The sequence below is a fragment of the Sinocyclocheilus grahami genome, unplaced genomic scaffold, assembly GCF_001515645.1.
Source record: "Sinocyclocheilus grahami isolate Dianchi unplaced genomic scaffold, SAMN03320097.WGS_v1.1 scaffold801.1, whole genome shotgun sequence".
NCBI classification, from domain to species: Eukaryota; Metazoa; Chordata; class Actinopteri; order Cypriniformes; family Cyprinidae; genus Sinocyclocheilus; species Sinocyclocheilus grahami.
Window position 1 is genome coordinate 192,119 of NW_015505980.1, and position 21,639 is coordinate 213,757.

General features: G+C 38.2%; 1 protein-coding gene across 1 annotated transcript; it reads left to right on the forward strand.

The window, feature by feature from the left end:
• Positions 1–8,240: 8,240 nt before the first annotated feature.
• Positions 8,241–8,975, forward strand: LOC107561976 (oligodendrocyte transcription factor 3-like). Its single transcript, XM_016246534.1, has one exon. The coding sequence runs from the start codon at positions 8,241–8,243 to the stop codon at positions 8,973–8,975; it is 735 nt and encodes a 244-aa protein (XP_016102020.1).
• The last annotated feature ends 12,664 nt before the right edge of the window (positions 8,976–21,639 follow it).

Below are 21,639 nucleotides of genomic sequence, written 5' to 3' on the forward strand. Positions count from 1 at the left end.
AAACACAGTAAAAACAATAATATTATCAAATTAAACTACAGGGTAAAATAAATGTTTTCTATGTGAATATATGTTAAAATGTAATTGATTGCGGTGATCAAAGCTGAATTTTTAGCTAATTTTTGTCACATGATCCTTCAGAAATCATTCTAATATAAAATTCCAATAGGTGCATCTATCAAAACTAGCAATTAAAAGTTGTTTTTAGGCTTCTTGAAGTTTCTAAATCATCCATTGTCATAAACTGTTATTAAAATGATGACTATTAGACTGTTCCAGGCTCGCCTGACGCTTCCAGCTAATGTTCAGACGGTGTTGATTTGATAAAATTGGTGCGCCATATGCTAGCAAAGCCAGACACCTTCATTTGCCCAAGCAACCTCACTGCAGGTCTTAACGGCGGCATCGTTTCGGCTTGTTTATCTAATGCGTCTGTTAATGTAATTTATAGCATTTTCACGCCTCTCGATGCGCCAGCGCATGCTAAGGAGAAAGGCATAAGATATGCTAATGCCTTTGTCAGCCCAACTTTGCCGCAGTAAAACAAAACATTTGCATTTGATAGAGCATGTAATAAAGTGGGCATTAGCATTTTAAATGCGAACAGATAAAAATATGGGAAAAAAAGCTATTCGGACTGTTGGCGAATTAAATACATCGCTACATGGCATAATCATATTGTGTACATTACGTATTAAACTGCCATTCTCTTCTCCTGCTGTTGTTGGCCAAACTTTTGCTGAAGTCACTCACATAGTCAGTATTTGTAGTCCTAGTGAAACAGAAAACAAGATCTGACGGAGACTAAATTCTCCATTTTATGCTTACTTGGCAAGATGTGTTCTGTTTATCCTTGTTGATTCTGACTGTTGTATTGTTTGGTTTAATTGCAGCTATTTTGGATCTGGCTGACAAACTCAGCATTTGTATATGTTGTGTTCATTGCACAATGAATATGTGTGTGTGTGTGTGTGTGTTCTTTTTTTTACTCCCTATAAAATCAGACCGGCCACAAACATCAGCATTCTAATCGGTCTCTTTATAGACTGGAAATGAGTTATGAAATCAATGGAAAGTTCTGTTGGTCCGCTCGTACAGTCTGACCAAAGTGTAGTGTGAATGTTTTACATTATGCCAAAATGACCTGCATTAATGAAAGCCATCATAGATTGTGACAAACATGAAAACTTACCCCCAACTTCTTTGAGAAGAAATATATTTGTATAACAGTGCACTGCAGGGATTTTGTACGCTATTCTGATGTTAGCATCACACAGTTTCCTCAACAAAAACAAGAGGATTTTTCTTTTCGTTTTGGATTATTGCAGAAAATATGTGACCAACAAAAGTTTCTGATTCGTTTGTTCATCATAGCATTCTTAACAACTGAACACAAATGTGACCCTGTAGAAATAGCCAAAAATACATTGAATGGGTCAAAATGATTGATTTTTCTTTTATGCCAAAAATCATGAGGATATTAAGTAAAGATCATGTTCCATAAAGATATTTTGTAAATTTCCTACTGTAAATATATCAAAACTTATTTATTTTAGCTTATTCATTCAGCTTTCAGAAGATGTATCAATCTAAATTTCAGAAAATGGACCCTTATGACTGGTTTTGTGGTCCAGGGTAACAAATTGTTTCAGTTATGAATGTTGAAGCTAAAATATAATTGCCAAAAGCATTCTGTAATCGTTCTACAATACAGTCCCATGTCTTTAACCCTCAAAGGGACAGCTTTGTGTCGGCACCAATAGCCTCGTGTTTGGCACGCTGACATACAGCAGCGACCCGAGTTCGAATCCTGCCTCGTGGTCCTTTGCCAATCCCGTTCCCCCCTCTCTCTAGTCTCTACCCAATGATTCCCTGTCTGCTCTCTACTGTCCTGTCCGAATAAAGGCACAAAAAGCCCATAGAAATAATATATGTGACTCTGGAGCACAAAACCAGTCTCAAGTCGCATAGGTTAATTTGTAGCAATAGCCAACCAAACACTTTATGGATCAAAATGATCGATTTTTCTTTTATGTCAAAAATCATTAGGATATTAAGTAGTGCTGTCAAATGATTAAACGTGATTAATCGCATCGAAAAAAAAAGTTTTTGTTTAAAATTTATATATTTATATTATTATATTTTATATTATCCTGCTCCTGGAGGGCCAGCTCCTGGAGGGCCAGCGTCCTGCAGAATTTAGCTCCAACCTGTTTCTAGTAATCCTGAAAAACTTGATTAGCTGGATCAGCTGTGTTTACTTAGAGCTGGAGCTAAATTCTGCAAGGTAGGAGCAGGTTTAGACACCCCTGTTTTAGGGGAAGATAAGGTACGGAGATGTCCCTTTGTGAGTGCTGCCTCAGTGACAAGCAGTCGTACCCCTAAAAGTAAAATTTTTGTATCTTTTTTTCCTTCCCTGAGAGTGTACAGTCCACAAGACTGCAGATCATCTTCAGTTTCTCCATATGGGACAAGGCCCTACCTCTTTTGCCTAATTGAAATAAGTAGCAGCCAGGAATCTCCAAGGTTTAGGAATCCGTCACAGTCTTGGTTTGGCTCTGGGATCTTGTTGGGCATTGTTGATGGGTGGGAGGGACGCTCTAATGGGAGACAATCCAGGGGCGCATTTAGGCAAGCCCTCATAAAGTTGTGACCCTCCCACTCCTTGCTATACGTTTCTGGACTTGGGAACATTTCAGTTGCGTTGCTGTCTATGGGAGGGTCAGAGAGCTCTCCGATTCCATCAAAAATATCTTAATTTGTGTTCTGAAGATGAACGAAGGTCTTACGGGTTTGGAACGACATGAGGGTGAGTAATTAATGACAACATTTTCATTTTGGGGTGAACTAACCCTTTAAGGCCCTGATATATTCAAGTGAAATCGAAGAACGAACAGGAGTGACATAGTTTTAAACAAAATGGTTTTGGAGTTTGTTTTGTTGCTTCGAAATAACTTTCCTGGAAATCTTTGATTGAGCTGACTGTTAAACGAAGTGCCATGGGTCCATTATGTAACAGGTGGGGATTCTCTGGGTCTCCACCTTCTCTGACATGGAAAGCTTTCAATTTATTTCTGCATTCATTCCATTTCAAAATGGCATATATTGTTAATAATATTGCCATGTATGTTACCTTCTGCATATGGTGATATTATTAAATGTCACATATATCAATTCTCTTGATATATGAAGACATATGTTTGCAACATATGTAAAATACCTATAGAAAAATGTATATATGTACATATGTCCATAATATGTATTTACATAATTAATAGTTCATTTGTATATGATATTATATGTAGCGACCATACTATTTTAGCCATATGTATTTAATTCATATTTGCAAGTTTATGAAAACAACAAATATTCAAAAATTCTGCATGCTAATATTTGTTAATCATCTTAATGTTTAAGGTCACTATCTTTTATCTTTACATATATAATGTCAACATACACCATATGGACAAAAGTATTGGGACGCCCCCTTCTAATGAACAGGTTAGTCACTTTAGTAATTTCCATGAGTACAAACCTTAATGTTTAAGCATATAATGATATTCTAGGGAATTGTGTGCTTCTAATTTTAATAGCAACTGTTTGGACAGGACCCTTTTCTATTCTAACATGACAATGCCTCTGTGCATAAGGCAAGGTTCAAAAAGAAATGATTGATTGAGTCAGTGTGGAAGAACTTGACTGGTCTGCAGAAACCTCTGCTGTGACTGTAAATGCAGACCTTGTGGCAAAAACTCCTCACCATACACCAATGACTTGTACATATGGATACAGTCATTTTAGACATGGGGAATAAACAGAAATGTCTTATGCGTAGCTGTCTCTACATATTTAAACTAAATATATTTAAACATTACACATCTTTAAGTAATGTTGGATTATCTTATTGCACATGCGCTACAGCAATATGCAAGCCTGTCTGATAAAGCATTTATTGAATAAACATAGAGCGTTTTGGACCAAACCATGTTGCAAAGAGTTATTTATTTGGTATTTACTGGATCCTTTACCAGCGTGGCCAATCTTTCAAAGATGTTTCTGAGACACCGAATGACCACTTTAGAAAGTAAACTACTTGTTGCAGAAGTAGTTATTCACACTTCTCAATTTAAAGAGGAACATAAAGGTATGTGTTTGCACTGAAATGTTAATTCCTCTGATTTTGCCTAATGAATGCAAATGTCCTCTTTGAGGAAAATAACCCTGAAAATATTAATTAGAAACCTCACATTCATTGTGCTGCTTCTTACAAGCTCTTTAATTAGTGAGCTTTTATCGTTTGATCGCAATGATAATTAGATTTCTCGAATGTCAACGTTTGTTTACTTGTAAGATAAGAGAATATAGAATCAAGGGATTCAAAGATTCATTGATATCTTTCTTTCAGCAACCCTATGGCATCGTCACAAAAAAGAGCAAAACTTTTTTTCCAGTTCTGAAAAAATTCAAACCAAGTACATTCATCTGAAAATGTTCTTTTTTAAACCCACATTTGATTTGTCTAAATTGGTTCCCATGAGTAAAAAGGATAGCTCTACTTCAACTGGCTTATAAAAATGCCGTTAAATGGATAGTTCACCCAAAAATGAACATTATGTCGTCATTTACTTATTGTTCCAAACCTGTGTGAGTTGCTGAACAAAACAGAACTACATAATGGCCTATCATATAGGTAAAATATGAATAGTGCATACATATTATTTTGTTATATGTCAAACAGAAAGGTTCTTAAGATGTAAACGGTTCTTTATGGAACCAATTAGACAAAAAAGGGTCTTCAATGGCATCGTGAAGTACCTTTATTTTTAAGAGTGTGTGTCAAACGATTAATCGCGATTAATCTCATCCAAAATAAGTTTTTGTTTACATAATATATGTGTGTGTTCTGTGTATATTTATTATGCATACACACACATGGATGTATATATTTAGAAAATATTTACATGTATATGCATTTATATATTTATATTCTTATATTTTATATTATATATAAATATATTTAGTATATAAACAGAACACATTTTTCTTAAATATGTACATGCATGTGTTTGTATTTATAGATACATAATAAATATACACAGTATACACACATATGTGACCCTGGAGCTAAAAAGCAGTCATAGGTAGCACAGGTATATTTGTAGCAATAGCCAAAAATATTATATATATATATATATATATATATATACAGTATTACCATTTTCTAAACTATAGCGAATAAACTGCGTTGTGGATTTTCTAATCAATAAAGAATAAAATAATTGTGAAGACTGAAAGTCTTACTGATTGCTCAGATCTTATTGCTTACTAAATGTATTGAAGATTTACAAATTCCATCACAACTGTGATAATGTGAGAAATGTTGAAGGTGTCTGAATGAATTCTGGTCTGACTGTAGCTCTACGTAAAATGACTTACTGCCAGTGCAGAAATGGCCCAGAAAAAGATCTTGGAAAACCTCTAGCCTCATTTGTTTGCAGATACTACTTGGGTGGAAATTTCATTATCTAATGCAATGGAATTGATACACATTTTTTAAGTGTGTATTTATATCGTTTTCGGAGCCACTGTAGAATTTGAAATGCCTTGACATGTCTATGCATACCTCATGCAATGCATGCATGCCGTCATGAGCGTTACAAGAGCAGGAGCCATGTGGGGAACAGCACGAATACGGCTGTTATAAAGAGCCTTAACAATGAGTCGGACACTCCAGCTCTGCCCACGGAGACCGTACCGCCGCCCTCGGCTCGGTTCTGGGATCGTCAGCAGAGCGTGGGAGGGTTGGGCTGTGTGTGAAGGGGGTCCTGCTGTTTGGGTTTCCTTCTCGGAGCAGCAGAGAGTAAATGGGACCCCCCACCACTCTACATCCCCGTAACGGCCACATCTTCCCTCTCCCCTCCGCTCACACACTGAGACATTTTTCCACATTGGCCGGATTAGGAACACTTTCACTTGGATCTATGTGGTCGCCCCCACCGACAAAGAAACACTTGGAGACAGGATTAGTAGGATTAAAAAGGATTCACATATGTCCAGTTCAAGCAATTGGTATTCAAAGCTTTACACTTTCAAATGCCACCAAGAGAGAGTAAAGCAGCCCCGAGCTTTTCTTTGCATTGCAGCACCTTTATGAGAAACGCTTTCCTTTCAGCTTCCTCTATGCTGCGGTGAATTCATGTTTTCACTCTTTTTATGTGGGGATTGTATTGCTGTGGAAAACCAGTGAGACTACCAGAGGGAAGACTCTTTTTTTTCTCTCTGCATACACAAAATCGGGAACTTGTACCTATTTCAGAATACCGTGGGACAGTTTTCATCTCTCATCATACTTGCTGTCATTTTTATTACCTGTTCTGATGGTTACCCTGATTTTAATCTCACGTTCTACACAGAAATCTAGATCATTTCCATAATTATGAGACAGTATATCATACAAAACGGCATCTTATTATGCATTATGTATTATGACATTTGGTTCATATTAACAAACCCCTTTAAGACTTTTAGACTGCAACAATATCATAACAAATCAAATCTCAGTATGGATTCCACTCCTCTAGTTACTTATTCAGATGTAAAGTCTGTGACATGAGAGGTTGTGATAGCAAGTGTGCATCATCGGCCAATAAGACAATCATTTATATGTCGTAAAGATAAACATATTTCATAGTTACCCAACGTATTAATTATATTTGCTATATTTGTAATACATAACAAGTGATGACAAATTCAATCAAAAGATCTCGGAATTAAACATTTCTCAAAGTAAGCATAAATCAGTATAGGCATATTTTCATATAATAATGAAATATATGTATTTGTTAATAAGAATCATTATAATGCTGTTGATATACTTAGCAATTTTGTTAATGCACGAGCAATATCTGTACATATTGTCTGCTTTTTTATATCATAATAAATTTACAGCATCTTGCCAGATAGAGGTAAGTTTTAAATTGATGCATACAGAATTCTGTTTTCGTTCATGTCAGGAGATATATTAATTAATAACATTATAATGTTTAGAATAGTAACTAATTTTATTCATTCTTTACCTTGACTTTGTTTCTGTAACATGTTGAAATATAAATAAACACGCCAAAGCAATTGAGCTATTTTATACCAGGGAAAGGGGCTTAAAAAAAACTATTTATGAAATTAACAAAATATATATTTCATTTGACAGCATTAAATTTCACCCCAAGAGAAATATGTCATCCACAATCTAAATTGTTTCATATTATTATTTGCAAATAATAATAATAATGTTCAAACATTAAAAACATTTGCATCAATAGCAACATCTTTGTTTTATATTTTCAAATCAGTTTTATTAACCAGTAATTTCATATTAAGTCAAAAACTGTATCTGTAAAGCGTGTTCTCATTGTTAATAAATCTCATTGTTCTTTATGCAATGAGAGATATGCAGTTATAATCAAGGTAACAATATAAGTCAAGGTAAAGAATGAATAAAATGAGTTACTATTCTAAAGATTAGAGTGTTAATAATTACTATATCACCTGAATTCTGTATGTATCGATTTAAAATAGCTCTGCACAAGACTTCTTTTAATGTGAATTTGTGGTTTACAAGAATAAGGCTCAACTTCAAGAATCAGATATTTCTATTATTATTAGTTGTAATAATGTTTGGTTTTTAACGAAATTGATAATACTCCATTTAGTATTCTGTGATGCATATACCAATAAACTCGATGCAGCCTGCATACAGCGTATAGATATATTCAACTGCATATCTGTGACGAGAAACGATGCAAGGTGCATTGTAAGCGACCCGCGGCATCGTTTCTTAAGCGCGGAGAAGTATTTGCAAACTTTCAGAGGCTCCTGAGCTGAAGTGTCTCCCCATGGTGTCGTTACAATGAATATGAATAGATGCTCCTTTGGTCAATGGGACAGTCAAAGCACACCGCTCTAGATAATGGGGGCGTCATCCTAACAAGACCGTTATGAATAGAGGGGCTTCTTTTGTTTGGCCCCTCTCGAGCAGCGCTATAAATACGGAGCCCTGTGATGCGTCGCCACAGAGCAAGAGGTGCGAAATCAAACCAGGAGACACGGCCTCGGTCTACACACACACACAGAGAGAGGCTCCAGTGGGATAAATCAGCTGATCAAGCAGGAGTGACTTGAAATAAAAACAAGGCAAGAGCAGGAGAGCAAGAGACAACCTCCTACCCAAGCGCAGCCATAAAATGAATTCGGACTCCAGCTCCAGCAGAGCGTCCTCTCCAGACATGGATGGGATGTACCTCCACCACCTCCATCCTCAAGACGGCCGCCTGAACTCGGTGTCCTCCACGCAGAGCGAGCTGCTCCAGAAGATGACGGGCGAGCACGCGTCCAAGACGCCCTCCGGCAGCAAGTACAAGCTCAAGAAGCAGGTGACCGAGCAGGAGGTCCAGCATCTGCGCTTGAAGATCAACGGCCGAGAGCGCAAGCGCATGCACGACTTGAACCTGGCGATGGACGGGCTCCGCGAGGTCATGCCGTACGCGCACGGGCCGTCGGTGCGCAAGCTCTCCAAGATCGCCACGCTTCTGCTGGCCAGAAACTACATCCTGATGCTGACGAGCTCGCTGGACGAGATGAAGCGGCTGGTGAGCGAGATCTACGGGGGCCACCACTCGGCGTTTCACTGCGGGACGGCGAGCCCGGCCGCGCACCAGGTGCATCCTCTCCTCGGGAGCGCACTGACCTCGTCGACGCTTTCCAGCACGTTACCGGGACTTACCTCCATCAGGGCGCCGCACTCTTTGATGAAGAGCAGCCCCGCGCCTCCGCTGCATCTCGGCGGCTCGTTCCAGCACTGGGCGGGCTTGCCGTGCCCCTGCACGATTTGCCAGGTGCCGCCGCCTCCCCACCACCTGCCCATCACCTCCACAGGACTGACGAGGCTTTCCACAGAGAACAAGGACGTGATGAAGTGAACAGCGAACGGACTGGACTTTGCATGATCTGTTTGTCTGTCTGTTTGTTCGTTCGTCCTTGTAACGAAGATCTCTTCGATTGCGTTGTAAGGTAACTACTTTACCGTTATGGAGTACGTGCTGCATAACGCGCTGTAAATTCACTGTAAATGAGAGTAAATTGTTCTATTTGAGGTGGAGTCTGTGCGTTTGAAGCTGCCCTGGAAACGCGAGCACTCACTCCCCTTACAAAAATGTGCCGTGGTAACCATATCGTCCGTTTCTGGTAGCACTTTATTTTGATGGTCCCTTTTGAGCATTCTGTTGACAATAAGTAACTTTGCACCAACTTGTCAACTAACTCTAATTAGAGTGCAAGTAGATTCACGTCTGCTAACTATTTATTGTGATGGTGTCCCAACAGACATAAGTAACTCTGCAAGTACATTTCCACTTATTCTAACCCTAATACTCTGAGAGTTCGTAGATATGTAAGAGCAATATGAATTACAGTCAACAGAATGTTTTCAAGGGGCCATCAAAATAAAGTGAAACCGAGTTTCTACTGTGAAGCAGTAAGAGCCGACATTAAAGTGGAATCTCCTTTAGATTCTGACGTTATGACGCTTCATTCACTGTTGCATATTTCTTCTGGCGCACACTGTGGCTGTCGTGGGGAATTCGCGTAAGGGACGGCGAGGCTACTTGTTGATCGTGTGATGTGGGGGAGTTGCGTGCATGTATCTTTTTGCAGTGGGCACGAAAAGACGAATCCCACATGTTCCTTGTAACAAGGATAGTGACATTTCATTTCGGATGAAAACTGTACGACTATGGATTTAGTTCGCACTAGAGTGGTATTATTATTATATCTCCTTCGATTATTTTATTCATCCATTGTCAGCCTAAGTAATAGCTGAACCTTCAGTCGTGCTATTTCTGTGTCGTATCTTTATTTGAAATTCTTCGGCATGGCATCTTGCTCAAACAACCTATAAGCATGATCTTTTTTCCTACATTTTGTTATTCCAGAGAGATTGCCATGGTCTTTATTTTTGTACATTCTTGTTGACAAATGAGATATTTATTATTGCCCAGTGTTCCTGGATGAAATTTCAATAAAACATTGCTGTAAAAAAAAAAACTACACTAAATATCTCTGTTTTTTGTATATTTTGTAACATGTTGTGCATATTAAATTACTTGTGCCATATGCAGTTAACTTATTACAGCTGTAATTGAAAATAAATCTCAGTCTGTTCTTACATCAAAATGGTTACAGAAAATAATGACAATTGTCAGTTTCGTTTCATATAACTATGCAATCAAATATTTTACACACTTAAGAAAATGTTCCAAAACATAACAGGCTACGTTTCCTTGGCCGGTCAGAATAAATACTCGTTAGAGATGAATGAATTCATGTATAAAGAAATACGAAGGAAACAATAAAAAGAGAGAAAATAATGTAATGTCCTCAGACGTTTAATTTGTGCATGCCATTAAACATCGCATTGTGAGCCGATAAAAACGAATGCATGTAAATGCAAGTCCAAAAATAATAATAAACGATAAAAAAAAAACTGGTTTAACGATAGAAACAAAGAAAAATGTTTTACACGGTGCTTCAACACAACATATCATTCTGGGATGGTGGGAGTTGTGAGACAGCAAAATGAAATTAATGACAAAGTCTGATTCATTAGGATACTAATTAAGCATCGATTAAACAAGACGAATAAAACATAAAATATGCTAAACAATTTTACATCAATGAACATAATACAAGAGACCGTTTTAAATAAAATACCATTAATAACAACAATAACAACAATAATAATAGAACCGTTCTGTTTTATGGTTTTATTCTAATACAATGCTGCGATGATTTGGTTAATCCATTTCTTACATTTGATATGAAAATGGAAATATTCTCTTATTTGTTATTATATCCCTAAAAGGTATCCCTAAAATAATAGAATATTTCCTTAACATTACATCAGTTAGTGAAATACGGTATTTTATTGTGAATTTAAGTTAAGTCTGTAAAACCTAAAATGTTGCAATCATATTTTTTACGGTGAAGTTCTGGCAACAGAAAATGAAAAATGTCACAGATTGTATTATTTTTTTACAGTGTACGACAAATACTAATTCGCTGATTCTGAAACTCAGCGGATGAAATAACGCTTTGCACAGCAGAACGAATCCAATTACGCAAATGTCTATTGCCAGAGCGGCGTTTTGCAAGCGTTTGTGCGCTGCTTTCCGTCCATCTGGCTCGAGTCCTGGCCAGTGTTCATACACTGTTTGTAGTCCCTGAAAACAAAGTGTAAAACTAGCTCACCATTCTCGCCCAGGCTCTTCTTGTTGCTTGTCTAAAAAGGGACTTGAGCCCCTCAACCAGTTAGTTACAAAAGGGCTTTTTAATCCTTCGCCTCATTTACATCCCCTAAGAATAGAGTCCTGAATATCAAATCTTCTGCATTTAGGGTGCTGTAATCCGCAAGCCCTCTCTGATGTTGTCTTCTCCCATTCCCCTAAGAACAATTAACTTGTAATCTCTACAAACATACATTCAGCTGCTGCCTATCTGATCTGAGCTGAGTCTGTGAAAGGACCCGAGGGACTGCCTTTGTGTTTCAAATGTGTCCAGTGCAATTTTATCATTTAATTCGCCCGCTGACACTTAATAAACCAAATTATTGAAGTGTTAATATCTGCTGTAATGCACTGATAACCACCAAAAACTGGTGGTGATGAGAAAGTCACGGTATGAACCAACACTCATCACAAACAGCTTTTCTACGAGCTGAGGAGGGCATACTTATATACAGAAGGTGCACACAGTGTCATTCACATAAACACTAAACACCATCATGGTGACACACATGATTCTGAAATAATGCAATAAACATTCATTTAACAACATTAGATGTAAGATTAAACCCTAATGTACACAACTGATAAGAAAAAACATGTTATTTCAACAAAAAAACATCAAATATGATGCATCATGCAGGGAACTCTGGGAGTGTCAATTTACGGCTTTATACTGTAAATTATACAATGACTTTTTCTTTTTCACTTCCAAAAAACGTATTTTTAACAGTATTTTACTGTAAAATTACATTAAATGTAATTACATTTATTCACCGAATATAGTATGGAAACTTACTGTTAACCAGTTAATAGGTTTTTACTGTAGCATTTTTACAGTCTTTTACTGTTAAAATCACAATCATTTTTACAGTGTAGGAACTGGGTGACAAACTGGCTTCTGTCGATGGCAGAGCGAAACCTTATGAGCACACTTTACAGTGTGCACGTTGCATTCAATGTGCATTTCCAGAAGGAAACTAGCAGTGCAAGGCAGAAGTTTAAAAGTGTTCAAGTAAGGTGTAGGGGTTAGGCTTTGGTTCTATGTCAATTTTATCAATTTTTCTCAGCGCGCTAATCACACTTTATAGATGCTAAAATGTATGCAAGAAAGAAAAAGACCACAATTTAATATACAAATAAAATCAAGAAAGAAGGCCAGTCGCGATGCTGAATGACATCACTGTCGTTTTCATTTAATTTTAAATAAAAAAACATGTTTTCCGGAATGCTCCCTATTATTATTATTATTATTATTTAAAATGCTAAATCCATTAGTGTATGTCATTCGGTGCTTCAGCTGAAGTTGACCAATCAGCGTTGCGCAATTGCCATCGGAACTCGTTCGGTCGTGTCTTGTATGGTGTCTTGTAACATTCTAATTGTTGAAACTTGCATCATGTACTCTGAAATGATCCGCAAAAGAAGTTGAACGTGAATCTGCCTTCAAATGAAGTGGTTCAAAAAGCAATTTCACATTTTCTTCACATCTTGCTATTACAGTGTTAAGTTCTTATGCGTGGTTGCCAGGGTGTTACTCAGTGGTTGCTATGGTGTTTTTGGTGTTGAAATTAGCCCACCCTCAAATCTCTATGCTATTCTGGTCTCCAGATGTGGCTATAGGAGTTTTGATCGTCCATCACATGATTTTTTGCCATCATTAATGCATAGTGCAAGCACCACATGATAATATTTACATGGCAAAGTTTAATGCTCAGAGCTCTCTGCTAGCCTACAGTATATTATGGTCTGTCTATTCTTGCTTCTAGATTGTTTTGTGTTCCAAACAGCGCCTAAACTGCAGGCCAGCAAAATGGAAACAGCATGCGGCATACTGGAGTCAGAATCTGTCATTTGTCAAAGTCTGTGTTTATGTGTTATGTCTTCCAAAAAAGCATCTGCGAGGCCGGCGATGCAGCCAATGAGAGCTCGGCGCGAAGCTATTCTCACACGCTCGCTCGAAAGTAAATTAAACGCCTCATGGTATTTTTCGCTCCATGCCTCTCCCTTTGTTTCCTTTAATTACAGTTTGGTGGTTAATAAACTTCTTTCCTGCTGGTGCTTCATTAACCATTCTGATTGTTATGATAACATGTTTGTTTACAGTCTCCTTTTACAAAGTTGAGATAGTTGTCAAAGTGAACAACGGTCGGGTGAACTAAACCGACCTCAGCGGCACGTTTAGAAGCATATTGCATGACTTGACCTGTTGAAACATAATCTGATGCTTTAGCTTAACTGGCTATCCTGGTGTCATTTTGTTTTTCTTTATGCTTTATTTTACACAGCGCCTAGGTCCATCATGTAAATGCGCCAGATTTAGCCATACAGGTTAATTTTCGCTCGATGCAAAGTTTACGTAGCGCGCTGAAGCGAGCTAAGAAGGCACCAGATTGCCAGCCGTAAAACTCGGAGGGGTCAAGCGGGGTTGGAAGAGACTCCCATGCTCCCGGGTAATTTCCCCGCGGCCGCTGTCGAAAAGACAGCTACGCTAAGTGGAGCCCTTTCTTTTCACACATGACAAATGGGTAGTCCTCGTCAGTGGACACACCTGTTACTGGAAACACTTGAGATTTTACACTTTCGAGAGTGGCCTTATTACCATCAGACCGCTCAAAGGTCCCGAACAATGGACGTGGATGCTTACAATGCTCCCGGCCCAGGGCTAAAGAGAGTACCGTCAAAGCCAGGCTTGTGCCGGGCAACACCGGGGGCTGCAATTGAAAATAAATTTCAATTGAATAAGGGCATGGGGCACATCGGAGGAACCCGCGAGCTTGCGCGAGAACAAAAGCAGTTGTGGGGATAAGTTATTGACTCTGCTGACAGGATGAATGCAGTTCATTATGCCTGCCAGTTTCTCCAGTCCATGTCCTGGGCTGAATTAGGTGGCAGGTGCATGAGCCATTTTGCTCGGCCCCCGGGGAATGCCTAAGGCCTGTCATCAGCTGATTTCATAGACAAATGTTTATCCCATACAGCCAAAACAGAAAGCATATTTCCATCATAAGAGCGTTTTGCAACAGCCATTAGTGTCAGTGCTCATTTGCATGTTAATTGTGCAGTTAAAGCGGTAATGTCCACGTTTGCTATTGTTCACGCTATACACGGGTATGATTCAAATGCTGTGCGGAAATGCCGTTTGCGTCGACCTGCTTTATTAGTTTAGAAAAACTTTTGCTCTTTGTGATCACTGCGTTTACGATGCCGTCGTTCCTCCACGTACGGACCAGAAACTTCAAGCAGAATGTGCTCATTTAAATTGATAATTCATCAGCATTCATCCTGGAAGGACTTCATTGCCGACAAGCAAATTACAAGCTAAACAGACTAAACGGGAAAGCACCAAACCTGGAGCTGAATGACAGAGAAGCAAATCCTTTTTGTGTTAGTCAATCTACAACATCCAAGTCAGCATTTGGCATCCCTTTTTACTCTAAATACGACAACATAAAAGAGCGAGGCTCTCGGTTCTGTGCTCCGTAATGTTCTCCTACTGTGTCTGACAGATGGCGTTCACTAGTTGGCCATAAATGGCTGTCACTGAGTGTTTGTCTGTCTGCCAGTAGCCTATGGATAAGGGACTCCCTGGGAGAATGTTACTGCCCTGATATTGCCCAAAACGAAATGTCCTTGATTGTCAACCATCAACGAGCGAGGTCCTCATGCCACCCGGCCTTCTGGTCAGAGAGAGGGAGGTTTTTGGGAGCAGGTGTGATCAAAGGATGTGTGTTTATTTAAATTGTGGTGCGACACATGCTTGAAAGCTGCCGCGGCTCATGTAGCACAAGGTGAACATGCTCTGTAAGATGTCGGGATACATGGGGTCAGTAGGCTCAAGAGGGAGTAGTCTTTGTCTATCTGTCTTTCTTTGCTCCCACTCACATGAGCTGGTACCCATACAAATCTTACCCTTAAAGGGTCATATGATGCTGCTAAAAAGAACATTATTTTGTGTATTTGGTGTAATGAAATGTGTTTATGTGGTTTAAGGTTCAAAAAACACATTCTTTTCCACATACTGTAAATTATTGTTTCTCCTCTATGCCCCGCCTTTCTGAAACGCGTAGATTTTCGCAAAGCTCATCGTTCTGAAAAACATAGATTGGCCAGCTATCCAGTGCGTTGTGATTGGCCGAATACCTCAAGCGTGTGACGGAAATGTTACGCCCCTCACCATACTGTGATGATGCCCTGTCCGGCCGGAGCGACGATTCAAAAACATTAAAACCCATTATAAACGAGGCATTCATGGCATCCAGTGGGGACATAACTATGGATTATAATGACTTATACTGTATTTTTACGCGTTATGCAAATCTTCCCACATAGTGATGTAGACATGTGGGGGCGTGTTAGAACGAGCCGATTTAGGGGGGCGTGGCTGACTCTTAACTTTTATAAAGAATATCTCTTTGGATTTGAGACTTTAGTCTTTGCAACTTTACAGATCTTCTTTATGCACCAAGAGCTTGTAACACTCCAAAGAGAAAGGAAAAATTGAAATCGCATCATATGACCCCTTTAACCCCTCATCTCAACTCTACTTGTGATATTTCAATCAATATGTGCCATATAAATCCAGGATAAATCACAGGACTCTGGAAACATAAGATTGAAGCAGTTTTAAAACACTGTAAGTGTGAGCGTTTAGAACATTCTACTTTTACTTCTATTTAAGAATTGTGTAATTTTAATTACAAATTTAGCCAAAAGCATGAGTGGTTATTATTACCACTCGGCAACTCACAGTTATGGTAATTCCCACATGACGTGAACGCACCAATAATTCTGTGTGGCACAGCTGATAGAAAGCTGAAAATACAGATGAAGCGAGATGTAAGACGTCTGTAGGCTGTAATGTGTGTGCCAGCTCGTGTCTTGGCATAGGGAAGTATAGTAGTGCCCCTCACTGTAGGGGACATTGTTCGACAAAATGATGCAGGCACACAGTGAGAGTGTTGGCATAAATGAAACGGCAGTGAAATGTGCATGGTGACACGGTGGACTGCTGATATCCAGCTGTCAAAGGTTTACTCAAAATGAGATATGATTGACTTTATTAATCAACTAAAAATTGCATATGTGTACATACCACATGCCATGACACATTTAGAGACCTGAAAACGAATGCATTGAGCACAGGTCTCTACCAGCGGTGGAATAATGCGAGATGATTCTCAATTCTCCTGAGGCGCATTATCTCAAAACAAATCTGATTGAGCTAAATTTATACAGTTACTACTTAATCACACGCACAAAGGGGAGTGGTGTACGCTAATTAGGGCACATCATTCAGCCTTTTGGTAAATGGCTGGCTGTCAGCTCTGGTCGGCTGCTGAGAGAGAAGGTAGTTAGCACGCGGATGGCTGAGACGCTGACAGTTTGGACGTGGCACGCATGCAGATGGTCCAATGCAAGCTTAAGCTCCAAGTGCTCATTATAGTGCGCTCAGTTGCATAGTATGCAGAGGATAACATGATCTGGACTGGAACCTGAAGACTTGATGATTCAGACGCTGCTGGTGGTGAACTATTGAACTATTGCCACTTAACTCTAGGTTATGCCAGCAGGACTGTACCATAAATATTATAGTGTTTTCTAAACCAGGGATTTTACAGTTTTTTTCAGCTGCTTAGATTTTCAAAACTTTGCCTCTTTTTTTTTTTTTTTTGTTGTAATTTACACACAAATCCAATAATTGCACACACAAAATACAAAATGCATCACATCTCTTGCAAAATGAAGCACTGCATTCAAAATATCACAAACATATCTCAAAAGCAAACATTTGCAAACATCTTTGGCATAATTTTAGTTCCTGTTCATTTTTGTGTGTTACATAGAGAATTGTGTGTTGTGTTTTGCAAAAAGTGTTTTATGAAATTGAAAACTAAGTCAAAGGCTGAGAATTAGTGTATGGTTTTGCAGATGTGGTGTGTGGTTCTGGTGTTTGAGTGTCAGGTTTCAGAAATTGTGTGACAAATTAAAGATTTTATGTGTAAGCAGTAAAAAAAAAAAACTGTAACACTTCTTTATGCCATGGACCCCCAAATATGATGTATGTTCAGTCATATAGATGTTTTTATATATATAAAAAAAGAGAGAATGAACTGTGGTTGGTCACTTTACATGATGCTCATATGGTCTCTTCTGTGTGCAGAGTGGACCAGACTTCACGCTGCAGGCCTGCCTGAGTAATGTGATGAAGCTGGCCATGTGCCAGAAGACATTGGTCACAGTAGGTGAATTTGAATACCATTTAATTGTAAACGACAGACGGTTTTCTAGTGAAAACAAATGCACAATGAATTGAGAGATACCTAAATGCATTTGACTTCTAATCACTGTTTATACATGATATACAGTAGGATATTAACATATTAATGATTCAATGAAATGAATAATATTTAATAATAGTAATAATAATAATAGTAATTTGCTATTATCTGTAAATACTGTTTTTAAATTTTTAACTAAACATAAACAGCTAGGGACATTATATGGGCATTATTAACCACTAATCAAATCACTTTATCAGATCTAGGCAAAGGATCACTGTTGTTAACCAGTGCAAGCAGAAAAAAAAAGACTCCAACAAAACAAAAGTCTCCTAATTACAAGTGCGCTGATGTGAACACATTACAAAGTTTACATTACAGCATTGACTGTGCGCGTGTGTGTGTGTTTGTGTGAGTGAGTGTGCACGTGCGCGTGTGTGAGTGTGTGTGTGTGTGTGTGTGCAGACATGTGTGTGTGTGAGTGTGTGTGTGCGTGCGTGCGTGTACTGGTTTATATATTCTGGTGGTGACTTAAACCTGACTACACACAGACTCATGGGGACTCGTGTCATGGTGGGGACCTAAATTGTGGTCCCCACGGGTACAAAAGCTTATAAATCGTACAGAATGAAGTTTTTTGAAAATCTAAAAATACAGAAAGTTTCCTGTGAGGGGTAGGTTTAGGGGTAGGGTTGGTGTAGGGCAATAGAATATATATGATCTGTACAGTATAAAAACCATTACATCTATGGAGAGTCCCCACAAGGATAGCTGACCAGACATGTGTGTGTGAGTGCGTGCGTGCGTGCGTGCGTGCATGCGTGTGTGTGAGTGTGTGAGTGTGTGTGTGTGTGTGTGTGCTCAGGCCAGCAGAGCTAATTATAGTGTGTGTGCTGTACACTGGTGTGAAAACAGAAGTGACTGCAGCGCTGGTCTGTCTGCAGCGGAGGATGTGAGCCCCCCGCGTCTGGCTAGGCCAGAGTCATCATATGGACAAATCACAACTGATCTGGGGCTGTAATGGATGCCAGATGTTAACGCTTTGTACCCAATGACTCTCCTGAGAGCTCACCTAATCGGAAGAGAGACATCGCTGTGTGTGTGTGTGTGTGTGTGTGTGTATGACTGCTGCTGATATTTCAGAATATTTATAGTTGTGACCCTGGAGCACAAAAGCAGTCTTAAGTCGCTGTAGCAATAGCCAAAAATACATTGTATGGGTCAAAATTATAAATTTTTCTTTTATGCCAAAAATCATTAGGATATTAAGTAAAGATCATGTTCCATGAAGATATTTTGTAAATGTCCTACCATAAATATATCAAAATAAATTTTTTGATTAGTAATATGCATTGCTAAGAACTTAATTTGCACAACTTTAAAGAAGATTTTCTCAATATTTTGATTTTTTTTGCACCCTCAGATTCCAAAATTTCAAATAGTTGTATCTCAGCCAAATATTGTCCTATCCTCACAAACCATACATCAATGGAAAGCTAATTTAATTAGACTGATCTAATTTGTGACAATGACTATAAGAAATCATTTGTGAAGGTCAGAACTATAATGTCATTAAACCAAAGAGGAAATAACAAATTAATGTTTTTTTTTTTTTCAATCAATGCTTTTAACTTGATAAACTGATCATATAATAATAATGATTATTTGTTTGGCGTTTTAAATGAGAAAAATGCCAATTGAAAAATGTTGTTCTACTTTAGAAATATGTAAAAATGATGAATGTTGTGCTGAACTGATGCCAAAAACGCTGTCACTACTGTTTATGCTAGAATAAGATTTCTGAAGATCATGTGACACTGAAGACTGGAGTAATGATGCTGGAAATTCTGCTTTGATCACAGAAATAACTTACATACATTAAAACACATTCACATAGAAAACAGTTATTTTACATTATAATAACATTACACAATATTAGATCTATTACATGCAGTCTTTGTAGACTTGTCTCTTTGTAGCAGAAGAGACTTCATTAAAAACATTACAAAAGTCTTAATAATTCCAAACCTCTCACTGGTGTTTTTAACATCAAGATTCCATATAAATGAGTTTGGGATTAGGGTACTGAACATAAACTCTATACATTTCATATACTTTATACTGCATATTCTAACACAATTCAAATAATACAGTCGTATGAATGAAATCGAGGAAGACAGCATGTTAATGCAGACCCGTGCTGCTGACTGTCCTGAGCAGCTCACTCTGAGATGTTGATCAGTGGAGGGTGGCATGATGTGGGTGGAGTCACAGCCACTGTTGTGGGAAATACAGCAGATGCTGGGTTATATGTGCTGGAAGCTGCAATGCAATATAACAGCTGCTCACCATGAGACAGACAATCAGGAAGGAGGCGGACTGATACTGCAGACGAGACAACACAACTAAAGTGTGGATTTGGCCATTTGTTCAGATTCATTTTCTCTTATTTTTTCATTTTTTCATAAATACAAATATATACGTATTGAAAGTGAATTATTCTAACAATGATGACATATACACTACCAGCCCAAAACAATAAAAGTTTTAATGGTTTTTAAAGAAGTCTCTTCTGCTCACCAAGCCTGCATATTCAGATTTGCTGCTCAAAAACATTTATTATTATTATTATTATTATGTTGAAAAGTAATAGAAGACTAGTTTTTTTAGGTTTCTTTGATGAACTGAAGCATTAATCTGAAATAGAAATCTTTTGTAACATAAATGTCTTTATCATCTTTTGATTAATTTAAAGCATCTGACTCCAAGCTTTTGAATGGTATAGTGTATAATGTTACAAAAGCTTTTTATTTCAGATAAATGCTGATCTTTGGATCTTTCTGTTCATCAACGAATCCTGAACAATTGTACTCAACTGTTTGAAATATTGATAATAATAATAATAATAATAATAACAAATTTTCTTGAGCAGCAAATCAGCATATTAGAATGATTTATGTAGCTCATGTGACACTGAAGACTGGAGAAATGATGCTGGAATTTCTGCTTTACATCACAGAAATAAATTACATTTGAACATATATTCACATAGTGAATATTTCACAATAATACTGCTACTGCTGTATTTTGGATCAAATAAATGCAAGCTTGGTGAGCAGAAGAGAAAAAAAGCATTAAAAATCTAAGTGTTCAAAAACGTTTGACTGGTAGTGTATCAAACAAATGACTTTTTGAAATGAGTCCGTCTGCTTCAGTTTATACCTATTTTTAAAAGACGCCACAATGATCAAAGGCAAATGTCTTTCTTAAAGGGGTCGGTAACACTTTATTTTGATAGTCCGCTTTAGACATTCTATTAACAGTAAGTAACTTTGCAACTACATGGCAACTAGCAGTTAGTAGAGTATTAATAGACTGTCTGCTTAATATCTTCTAACACTTTCTTTGTCAACTTATTCTACTAACCCTAAACCTACCCTAACAGTCTACTCTGAGAGTTAGTAGACATGTAGATGCAAATTAATGAGAATTAGTTGACATGAAGTTGACATGTAGTTTCAAAGTTACTGTCTAAAGTGGACCATCGAAATAAAGTGTAACCAAGGGGTCACATGATGCGATTTCAAGTTTTCCTTTCTCTTTGGAGTGTAACAAGCTGATTGTGCATAGATAAGATCCCTGAAGCTACAAAGACTAAAGTCTCAAAACCAAAGAGATATACTTTATCAAAGTTAAGACTCCGCCACGCCCCCCTAAAACGGCTCTTTCTAACACGCCCCCACATATCTACCTCACTATGTGGAAATATTTGCCTAATGTGCCCAAATGTTCACGCAAAGAAAGAAAGCGTGGTTTCAGTAACCACAGTTAGTGTTGAAGCAGCATGTCAGGGAGACGCTGTGTGTTTCTAGGCAAAAGCAAAAGCACTTTATTTGGCCTTCCGAAAGTAGATGCATTTAGGAATCTTTAAGATGACTTACAACAGAACAGCAATGCATTTTATGGACGACCGTTTCGTGAACCTAGGAGAGGAGGTCATTCTGACTTTGCTATGACAATCTGGC